General features: G+C 54.1%; 1 protein-coding gene across 1 annotated transcript; it reads right to left on the reverse strand.

Annotated features, from left to right (window-relative positions):
- Positions 1-286: 286 nt before the first annotated feature.
- On the reverse strand, positions 287-11,318 carry COCSUDRAFT_58290 (DNA repair helicase; the record flags this gene model as incomplete). The annotated part of the gene is made up of 22 exons (XM_005644029.1): positions 287-1,000; positions 1,232-1,427; positions 1,767-1,843; positions 2,144-3,224; positions 3,422-3,714; positions 4,011-4,210; positions 4,491-4,675; positions 5,124-5,237; positions 5,596-5,777; positions 6,154-6,306; positions 6,668-6,859; positions 7,169-7,228; positions 7,624-7,783; positions 8,155-8,303; positions 8,447-8,620; positions 9,008-9,104; positions 9,350-9,472; positions 9,707-9,836; positions 10,005-10,083; positions 10,249-10,398; positions 10,802-11,030; positions 11,191-11,318. The coding sequence occupies 22 exons, from the start codon at positions 11,316-11,318 to the stop codon at positions 287-289; spliced, it is 4,866 nt and encodes a 1,621-aa protein (XP_005644086.1).
- Positions 11,319-11,773: the final 455 nt, after the last annotated feature.

Raw genomic sequence — 11,773 nt, forward strand, 5'->3', positions numbered from 1 at the left:
ACACGCTATTCCTGCCATAGGCAAGGTGCGTCTGCAGACAAACTGGCAGGGAACAAATACACTGGCCAGAAAGCTGCTAAATTGGTGGAAGCTGACGGCATCGACGGACATCTCAGACAATTACAGCCATCATAGGACACAAAATGACATCCCTGGGCATGCTCACAAAACACTGGAGTTCTTCCTGACATTGCCCCAGGGGGCACTAAAGACTGAAGTAATTATTACTTCCTCCATGTGATCACCCATGTGACCACCCCTGTTCTCAGGGTGATCACATGGGTGATCACATCATGAAATCATCCGTGTCATCCGAATTCTGCGTCCACGCCGCAAGCCTCGGCCCGGCCGCCTGACCGCCACGGCGCGCCAGCGCCTCCGCCTGATTCCTCGACAGCGCGCAGCGCTTGCGCTCGTGGCCTGCTGCGTCCTGATCTGGCGCCGGGTTCCCTCCGCTCCCCCCCTTATTACCCCCGTCACTCCCCCGCTTCTGCCCCGACCTCCCGCCGCTGCCGCTGTCATCTCTGCCGAGCGGTGCAGCATGGGACTTTGGACCTGTCCTTCCCTCTGCACCCGCCTGGAGGAGCTTTGCTTCTCCAGCAAAGCTCGGCTCACGCCCACGGTTGGCTGCAGTCGGGGACAGGGGAGCACGCAGGGGAGCATCTGACTGGGGCAAGGGGCTTCTCCATGGCACTGGCTCCGCAGCAGCCTCTGAGTCTCGCACAGGGACAGCAGGACTGCCATAGCCGCCGCCTTCACTGTGAGGCTCTGCGCCGCTGGGGGGCTGGAGCATGCCAGATCTTACATGAGGCGGGGTGAAGATTCCGGAGCCATCGACTGCAGAATCACTGCTCGCGCTCCCTACAGATGCTCTGTTGGGAAGGGACTGCGGCCAGGCGGCTGCATCTGGCTGTGGTGCTGAAGCGTACTGCTGGGTTCGCACTGGCGTGCTGCTAACGAATGACAGCTCTCCCGCCTCAGCATACACTGCTTGCATCTCCTGGAGAGCAACAAACCAATAAACTCTGTATTTTTTAAATAAGCGCAAACACTGTATATATTTGCTATAAATTGCCAGACGCATGTTCAATTGATGGCGACACTCACGCATGCACGAGGGAATGTTGACTGAGGAATCCCAAAACTTGGAAGTGTTCTCGATTTATCGTCATCTCATTCAAGAACCAGAAATGAGAGCTTCAAAAACCACAGAGAGGATCATAGCAGCCACCTGGACGGCCTGGAGGGAAGGCAGGGACTGCAGATGCGCCAGCAGGGCGGCTGACGCGGCAGCAACCATTCCCGGCAGAGGCGGCGGCTCTGCGCCGCAGCCGCAGGCGGCAGCAATGGCCTGCATGCCCATCGGCGGGGGACAAGCCCAGCTGTTGAGCAGCTGTTCCAGCTCTCCTCCCTCCTCCAGAAGTTCCCTGCGAGCACATTTTCTAGGCTGTCACTTCACCGCTCACCATTTCATTTTTTGTCAAAAGAAGAACCTATAGACTTGCCTTCCCCCTGCTGCAGCAAGCTATTTATAACCTTGGCGTTTTGCGCCTGAAAGGCCTTATTCGCCATTTGTGCCGTGAAAGGGTGTCGTGCATTGCCCCTTGCCTAGATGTAAACACGAGTGGGGAGAGCCTAATCCAACCAGAATCATGCAAGCATTCTCAAGACATTGTCCTAGCAGGCAATACACCACACAGCTCCTACAGATATCGTAAACGTTACGCAAAGATGCATCTGTGCTATTTAAACACACGCGGCATCACCTGGCGTAGTCAAAGCAGAACTGGATCGCCTCGTGTGCCTTCTCTTCTACTTCAGCCATGTCATTGTGCATGACACCCTGCACATGCACCCAAAATACTTCATGCCTTCATGTCTCAAATATCGCCATAAGCGCCGTGGGCAAAGCACTCCATTTTTTATGGTGCTAAAGCATGAAGCCCAGTATAATGACTGTAGCGCCCAGCATATCCAACAAGTCACTGCAACAAGCACTGCTGGATATGCCACTGCTGGCCATCGATGGGACTGCGCTGAATGCAGCCTCACTGAAGTCTCAACACGTCAGATTCACCAGGTTTGCCACATGCAACTGCTGAATATGCAACAATGATAGGAGCAAAAACGCCAATGAACACACCGGCTCGTTGAGGAGGTAAGCAACGTTCTCTGCCACATCAGCCCGCAGCCACTCCTGCACGACGCTCACAGGCAGCAACTCGACAAGCGCCGATGCCTCTTCTTGCCCATTAACCCACTGGCACTCCCCATCCGTCCAGGCTGCCTGCATCTCCCTCACAGCTGCCTCCTGCTGCAGTGGTGGAGGAGAGGTAGGAGCTGCACTGGCATGAGTTGCCGCTGCTGCCAGAGAATGGGGAGGGTGAGTGATGCGAGCAGAGAAGGCTGCAGGCTGCCAGGAAGCATGGTCTCGGCCGCTGACACTTGGGGGCGTCTCTGGGCAATGCAGCTGCCCCGGCAGCCGCTGCGCCTGCCAGCTGGCACTGACAAGTCCCCCCGGAGTCCTCCCAGAATTCCCCCCCGGGCCCCCATGCGCACCACCCCCCTGCAGCACCTGCTGCTGCTGCTGCTGCCATGCTGGTGTCCCCGCCTGTTGGCCACTCCTGACTGCAGTCTGTGACCCTCCTGGGCTGTCATGTGAAACGTGGCCCGGCTGCTGCCATGCTGGCGTGCCCACCTGTTGGTCCCCCCCGGCAAGTGTGCAGGACCCTCCTGGGCTGTCATGTGACACGTGGCCCGGCTGCTGCCATGCTGGCGGCGCCCCACATCGGTTCACCCAGTCCTGGGTGTTGGTGTCCCTGGCGGACTCCCTGGGACTCTCCTGCGCTCCGGAGCCGCTCTGCTGCGGCCAGCTCGGCTGATTGCCGTGCTGCAACCCACCACTCTGGTTGGACGAGGCTGCATGCAAATGCCCTGGGCTGTCTTCTGCACCCCATCTCTGCTGCTGCTGCTCCGTGAAGGAGGCAGGATTTGGGGCCCCCCACTGTGAGGGTGAGGGACCACCCGGGCTCTGCAGGAGCCCTGGAGCGCCGCCGCGGCCGCGGCCCCGGTGGAGGCCGGAGCGGCTCATGAGGTGCTGGGCTGCGTTGGCAGGCGCCTGCTGCCAGGGCCGCTGAGGGGACAGGGTGTCCTGCGCCAAAGTTGGCGCCTGCCCTGGGGTGGGCTGCAGGGTGGACCTCGCGGGGGAGGCAGCCTCAACCGTGCTGCAGGAGGATCACACAATTCGTGAGTCGTCCCTGTGCAGATGAGGCAAGGCAGACGCGGCAACGTGAGCAGTCATAAGCATGCAGCTGTCTAGAGACAGAGTGCAAAGTGCAGAAAGCAGGGTGTGAAACAAAGGCAATACAGGTGGTCCCAAAGCAATTAGAAATGCACAACCAGTGAGTACAGAGCAATATACCTTCTATGTATGGGAGCCTCACGCTGCGCAAAGTCCCTGTAACTCCCCTGCTGGCCGCTCTGCCACGCGTCACGCGGTCCTGCGCTGCTCTGGCCGTCTCCCCTTCGCGTTCCACCGCTGAACATGGCAGAGGTCGAGGCTTCTGCATGGCTGTTGAGGCGAGGCTCGGGGTGTGTCTCTCCAGAGCCTGGAGGGAGCGTTGATGCTTCGGAGGCTGGTGATGTGGGGTCCAGAGCGCTCCCAAAGACGGCCTCCACCCCCCTGCCCCTTGTCTGTGTTGGCGGCAGCTGCGCCTGCAGAAGCCAGGAGCCGCCATGAGTTTGTGTTTGCATACAAGTTGTGTTTGTACAAGCTGGCGACACATAATTTTCCCATCTAGTGAGACCGCATGACACTAATGTCGGCAGATAGAGACCATGTAATGGCTGCACTGTTCTGTATGGCTCGTGTGGCTTCATCACAAGCATGTGCCGTGCAATGGGTTTATCACAGCCACTAGGATGTACCAGCCATTTCAGATATTCCGGGGTTAAGGTGACAGTATTGAGATTGACATTAGTTGAGGGCCATGGGGGAATGGGATCCTCACCTCTGCAGGCTCAAGAGCGGCAGGGGCAGGCTCCGCATCACAGTGATTGGGCGGTAGCGGCTCCATCTTCAGCGCAGGTACCCGCTGGGCAGGCGGGCAGGGCCGGCCGGGCAGCTGGCGCAGGCGGCTGGGCACATGCTTCCAGACCGCGTTAAGGGTCGGCTGCGAGTGGCTCGCAAATTGGCTGCTCTTTGCATCTGCTGGCACAAGCCACACACATCTGATCAACACCAGTCATACAATGCTGGAGTTCGCTGATCCAGCATCTAGAAAGATTTTGGTAGTCCTCTGCGGCAATCTGTTTGGAACATGTACTCAGAAAGTGGTTTTGTGAAAAGGGGTTTCTAATTTATAATGTCCTGATGCCGTGAATCCACACAAGCAAGCCCAACAGAGACTGCCTGGCAAAGGTGTTGAGCATCTCAACAGTGTTGACAGAGCAATAATGAGTGGTTGATGCCTCACAGAAGAGTGCCGCACCCTCTTTCAGCTGGGTCTTCTCATTTTGGCCGGCAGCTCCTGTGCGAGCGTCCTTGGCTGCTGGGTACTCAGGCTCCTTGGGGAGCACATTGCCAGGAGGGTTCGCCTCCAGTCGCGCAAAGAACTCCTTCATCGACTCCAGCGCCGGGGCAAACGACTCGTGCACATTGATAGATGTCCGCACCCTGCACGCGCACATGAGCTCAGCACATTTTAGCCTTGCAAGCTTGCATCATCATGATACAAAGGTTTGCATTAGTAACTGCAAGGCTTGCATTCTGGCAGGATCAACCTGCATGCATACTTGCAGCCCCCGCGCATGATGCTAGTGGCACCCTAATGTGGCCTTTCAACGCCCTTCCATAAGACTGCAGTTGGCACTCCTGACAGGCAGCATTCACGCACGCATGATACGCGTGTATGTCAAGGGAGAAGAGCGCAGAATGCAAACACCCTGTGCACCAGGTCTCACACAGCACAGCAACATCCACTTTTGCCCTGCTGCCCTGGCTCAATGGAGTTGTGCTTTCAACATGCCAAATGGTTCTCTGGTCAAGCTGTGACTAGGAGATGTATCTGATATCTAAAACAAAACGACCAGATAAGAAAAACATCAAGGGCAGAAGGGCGCACCAGCGTGACAGGTGGCGCTGGTTGGCTGTGTTGCTGAAGCGGCGGTCGAGCAGGACAATGGCCCCGTAGTCCAGCTTGTGGCGGATGCAGCGCCCCACCGCCTGATTCAGCGCCCTGCGCCAAATAAAATGCCTGTACCTGTCATGACCCGCAGGGTCCCTACATGCATTAACTGATAAATTCCATTTTTGCTGCAGCATATAAAATAGAGCACTTTCAGACACTAAGGTTCTGGACAGATAGCACGTCCGCAAGAAAGTCAGCATTCTCAAGCTGAGCACGGCCAATGCTCAAAGCATTTGGAGGCTCATAACCGCTGATGAAATGGGAGTGTTGCGGATCTAAGCTGCCCGGTCAGTCAGGGCAAACCTGACCATGAAGATTCCAGACGACAAAGTAGGCATGCAAAGCCCGCTGCGTGACACGGGGGGACGGGGATAATAAGATATATACGTAAGTTCAGGGCGCGCACCTGAAGGCCTGCTGGCTGTACCACTGGTCGCCGGTGAGCAGGCTGCGCGAGCGGTCGCGCTGCCCGGCGTCGTTGTACTTCTTCTTGAGGTTGACCTTGGTGTCCTTGACGTTGGGGAAGGGGATGCCCACCACTATCACCGCGCGCGCGTTCTTGTCCGTGAAGTCCAGCCCCTCAGACACCTGCAGGCTCAAGTAATATCTAATTAGCTGACTATAGTGGAAACCTCTTTCTCCGTAACTTTTCATACATTCATATCCCCGGAGCTTTTACCGCTTACTGGGCACATGTCACTGTGTCACAGCGCCTGGGCATCTGTTCTTTGGAGTGCATTGAAAATTTCATCTGTCAGCAATGCATGGGCATGGGCACTGGCAAAATCTCACTGTCAAGATTGGCATTTGTGTAGGATGCATGAACATTACGACCTCCTCATGCAAAACCACCAATTAAATTTGTGCGCAGCAGGTTTAATAGCCAGCATGCAAGCATTTATACGAACGGGCAGGCCTGCCGTGCGCGCAGCAATTCACTTGAAATGGGTCTGGTTGGTCGCACCTTGCCGCGGCAAATGGCGAAGAAAATGGCGCCGCGGCCCTCGCGGATGGCGGTGTAGAAATCAGACATGACGGCATCAAACGCGTCGCCGGTGCCGCGCGGCTCGCACACGATGGCCTTGGTCTGCTGCAGCTGCGCCCAGACCCCCGTCACCTGCACGCATGTGACATCATCTGTCAGTAGGTGTCAGGAGTGTGTCATCAGATGACATCGTCGCATGCGCAAGAATATTCAACCTCTGCTTGATCAGCGAGATGCAAGGACGGCGCTGCGATATTGATCAGGCACTAGTGCTATGCATGTAATGGTCATGTTATCTAAAAATGACCATCCGATCTTCATCAAGCATATCCATAAGTGGCCGCAACAGCGAATGCCAGCACAAGCGCCTCGACTGGCCAATGACGGACTTGTGTTTGCATGCTAGATTCCAGGAAATTTCACAGAAAAGAGCATTTGTGACCCAAAACTTCCAGGGGTGTAATACTTATGAGTCTAATCCAGGGGTCCGGACCTTCCAGCGCTCCATCAGGCGATCCAGCATGACATAGGAGGGAAGAAAGACCAGAAGCCCATCTGGCACGATGCCAGCAATGGCCGCAATGCTGGCGCCAACGCTGTCCTGGAAATCTGGCTTGAGGCTGTGCTCATATGTCGCGGCTATCTTCACGTCGTCTGGGCCTGCACAGATGGAGCCTGCCCACACCTGAGCCATCCCGAAAATAAGGCTGATCAGTATCTTTGGCAAAATTTAAAATGCTTCTTGGAATTCTCACCGTTGCAGGCAAGGCACATATGTGGTGTGCATGTGATGCAAAGTTGTGCCTCATTTTCTATTGAGGTTGCTGGGTTCCTGCAGCCAGACCATAAGGAACATGTAGTTATCTGGACCATGAGGCCTCAGATGACCTCTGAGTGAGGCATTCTTTGCCGCGAAGTTTATTTACAGGTCTTTGAAGGTCTTTAATTGTATAGGAAGAGTGGGCAACAAGAGCTGCTGAGGTCAGAAAGCTACCTGCAGGCGAGCGTTGATGACGTGTGGCGCTTCAAAGCGTACAGGGAAGGAGGTATCCAGCTGCACAACGCGCATAGGCCATGTCAGCGTCGACAATGTGCCCACATCAAGATGTGCAAGAGATCAGGCAGCTGACCACCTTTTCTGAGGACTGATCAGACCATGCATGGAATTCTGAGCATTGATTAGCGTCGACAACGTGCCCACATCATGATGTGCAAGAGATCGGGCAGCTGAGCACCTTTCTTGAGGACTGATCAGACCACGCATGGAATTTTGAGCATTGAACACTCTTCTCTGAAGCCCCAGCAGGCACAGCATCATGTGAGTTGCAGCAATCCTGATGCAAAGGAGTCCCGTAATACCCGTGGAAAAAAGCATTGAGTTGCCTCAAAATCTCGCCTCTCACGCCAAAAGTTCCCATGCAAGGCAGCATGCGTTGTCTATGTGCGCACCTCTGAGGCAAAAGAGTCCAGCGGAGAGAGAGTGCCGGAGGTGAGTATGATGGAGCGGGCTGCTGCGGCGATGCTGTGAAAGGCAACGGCCGGGTTGAGGCACCAAAGGCAGAACTGTAACGCCCACCCCGCCACCTCATCTTCCTCATCATCCTCACGCCTGCACCACAGCCCCACAACTACTGACTAAAGGCATTATATTTCCGCACCTAAATGCTCCTGTGCGAAAGCAGCACCTGCCTTATTGGCTTGAGGACAGCCTGTCCTTCTAGACTTTGCAACTCTGACAAATAAAGTGCCTCAGAGCACTTTAAAAACAGTTTGAATAGTTACTTGGTGGACAACCTGCCAAAGTACAGAATCTGAGAATAGATGCGCAGTGTACTGTAGTACTGCAGCTTGAATGCACATAGCCTTAGATGGCTGCAAACGCGTGTAACACCAACACCAGTACGCAATTAGATGATCCACTTCTTTGAAAAAGTACTGTATATATGTATTTATAGATCAGCTGGGGGGTGCTGAGCGCACCTGCGGCCCCTGCGGCGTGGTTGACTGGACCGGTACCAGCGCTGGAGAGCCAGGCGGTAGTCGCTGACATTACTCGAGTACATCAGGTTCAGGATCGTCAGCAGCCGTGAAGTTTGCCCCAGCGCAAACCCAGCCCCCTTCTTCTTTGCCTGCATATACACCACAATACACTAGGCAGCACATATCTCTACAGCATTAATTGCCGATCAAAATTCACCTGCTCCACAGCAGAAGAAAACCTCATGCAAGCGGCCTTCGGGCAGTGCAGAGTTGTCATGAGTTAGTAAAGCACCTGGCTGGATGCAACGTTCTGCAGCTGGTGCTCGGAAGCCCCATCTTCCTCAGCCAGGGCTGGTGCAGGAGGTTCCTCCTTCTTCTGCTCCTCTGCCCTTGCCTTCACGTACAATTCATGCAGGAGATCCACCTGCTCTTTCCCCAGGCCAGCTTCCTCCAATTCCTCACGCATCTGCCCCCACATGCCGTGTCTATAATTCCTCGATAAAGTGAGCGCCATTTAAAGCGTAGAATGAATGTAGCTGCTTTGCATGGAGCGTGAAAAAATTGTGTGAAGATGTGCTAGAGGAGCATTATTCTTCACGCTCTTCACGTGTCTTTTCCAAGAGAAATATTCCTTTCTCGTGCATAGAACAATACTGGCATGGTCTCCTAAAAGGGGTCAAGTATAGACACATGCATGACTCTCAACACATGCAAGCTTCGCAGGGTGGGAAACTTGAGCTCGGCTGCCGAGCAGCGCATGCAATGCACCTTGCGGGCGAGCATGCTGTGCCGGATCTGAGAATCACTTGCAACTATCAGGAACAGCAGATTTCCTTATCATAAGGGTGTGCACCTGCAGCCCTGAGGTGATGCCTTCATAGCGCTGGCCTGCTCCCTGCTGCTTGCGCACATCCGGCCGCTCACACCTCTCCTTCAGCCAGTTTGCAAACCTGCATGCATGCCACATTGCAGTGTTCAGCTTCTGATAATGTCCATGGTTTCTGGGGCCATGTTGAGACACACAGAGCGGCAGAGAAAGCTTCTCTTCATATCCTGATCCATATTAGGTTCCGAACGCTTGATCATGGCCAGTCAGCCTCACGCGTCCCACACAAGGAGGTCCAAACCCTGCACATGATTTACACGCAGCAATTTGCACCTTGCTACAGGAAATATGAAGTGTTTGCAATTGCACCTGCCAAAGGCATCTGCCAGGGGTCCATAGATCTCCCTGCTGTCGGCCTCAAGGCACTTGTACTCGAAGGCCTTCTGCACATCCACCATTGAGGCACGCTCCATCTCCACGGAGGCAGCGTCCCTGCATTGCACACATGCAATGCCCATTTTCCCCCACCCTTCTTACACCCTGTGATGAGCAGATCAACCCCTTAACGCCAGGCGCTCCATGACTGTGCATCTCGAGTAAAATTACTTCACCCGCTTAGAGGCGGCCATTATCAGGATATGCACAGCAGACAATGCAATCCTGTCTAGCAGGCACTGCTGGCTGTATGATAGATAGGCAAGGCTGAAGACGTAGTGGGCGCCTGACCTGCTGATGTCTTCAATGTTGTGGGCTTCATCGAAGATGATGACAGCGTGCTGGATGTTGATGCCCATGGAACTGCGGATGACGGGGTCTATGAGGTAGTTGTAGGGGCAGAACAGCAGCTCAGCATGCTCTGCAGGAAACATGCATATGCTTCAGTGTTTCCTGTGAAGATGTCAAATGAACACTAAAGAGGCATCATGCTGATACTATGGAGCAGGCACCCAGAAAGAAACGAAAATACAAGGAATGTATCGAAAATGGGTTGGCGGATTCACAACAAATTATCAGGCTTTGTCACCTGCGATTTTGCGAGCTACAAAGTATGGGCAGGCCTTGATCTCCTTCCCCACTTGCACCAAGTCCTCAATGTCATGCACCTGCAGCATGCAACCCTTGAGTTGCCACAGCAGTGGCACAAACAAATGACCAAGCATGCAGAACTCTGCTGAAATTGAAGAGGTATGTTCTCATATCTGAACCCAAAGCAAGAGATTCTAGCATGCGATTGCAATGAGGCTAAGTAGCAGGCATTGGAGGACAACCTGTGGAACATAGGTGGCCAGCCCGTTGAGCACTTTGGGCAAGTTGTTGAAGTATCGGCAGGAGCGGTCCTCCAGGAGCTTTTCGCACTCCTCATCCACATTGGGCTTCTTTGAGACCCCGCTGTGCACGCAGTAATGGCTCCGAGAAGCCTGGAATAAAACACCTCAAAATGAATGACATTTGCTCTGCTTTAGTGCCTTCTGCCTTGATGAGCATGAGCTGTAGGAACAGTGGGTTGTAGGAACAATGGCACAGACCATCAAAGTTTGAATGCATGCATCCAAACCAAATTCATAATGCAAGAGGCACCACATGCCATGACATTCATGAAGTGCCAGACAGACTTGAGAGTGTGCAAGGAGTCCTTACCAGGACACCCATGCTTGGAGTATACCCCGTTCGTTTCAACTCCCGAACCACCTGGAAATCACACAACAATCAATCAAGATCACACCACATGAAAATTCTGTACGCTGCTGCTTGGATTCTTCTTATGACATGAAAACAGCATGGCGGGAAGTCCAGACTCCGTCGTCACGAGTGTGACTGTACCTGCGCGATCTGACTGTGGGTGCGGGTGGCATAGAAAATTCTGGGGAGCGGCTCCCGAGGGGGGGCTCCATTGGGGGTGACCTCGCCCTCAGTGCTCCCTGCTGAACCTGATCCTGGCGGCGTGCAGCTGATGGGCTCTGGAGGTGTCTTGACAGACTTGCCTTCTGGAGTTTCCTGGCCTTGGCCATCGTCCGGTATGTTCGGCCTGCCTTCCCATGCTTCTGAATACCTGCAAGGACACAGTGATGACATTATATATATTCTGCGAACCATGCTGCCATTTGGGGCATCTTGATAACTAGAAAGCGGCTGATATCTGGCACGCACGATCTCGGGAATCCTGCAACCATGCGCTTCGGTTTGAATTTTTTTTTTAAGCATGTACGCACCCTTCCTGTTTCAACTTGCGCTGCCAAGACAGGGCTGAGCATAGTAAGCTCAGGGTCTTTCCACTGCCTGTTGGAGCTTCCAGCAAGGCATTCTCCCTGTTGGCGACCGTCTGGATGACCTTCGCCATGAAGCTGTACTGGACTCCATAGGGCTGATGCGGGAATTGTACATCATGTCCAGCGATTTTGGGCATTGGACAGGAATGTCCATATGAGTTCTGACAAGAACTTACGGCATACTCTCCCTTCTGAGCTCAAACCGCTTAATAAGTTCACTTTTGTAATATTGAGGTGATGTGCGCAGCCAACAGACCACCCACATCAGCAGCTCTCTAACAGCATCTACTGCTAGACAGGCGATTTCATAGCTGCTATTTGAGGGAAGTACAATACTATTAGATGCTTCAGCACGAGATTACTTCAATGGGCTACACAGAACGGTGTACTCTTCTGCAATGGGTGGTTTCCAAGGTCCTCGCCAAATTGCTCCAGCTCACTCCAGCTCACTCCAGCAGCGCAGCATGACACGGTGAGTCACCGCCTTCGCCTGACTCCTGTTGCAGTGCGGCCAAGGCAATTCTGC

Source organism: Coccomyxa subellipsoidea (assembly GCF_000258705.1).
Source record: "Coccomyxa subellipsoidea C-169, whole genome shotgun sequence".
In the NCBI taxonomy this organism is placed as follows: Eukaryota; Viridiplantae; Chlorophyta; class Trebouxiophyceae; family Coccomyxaceae; genus Coccomyxa; species Coccomyxa subellipsoidea.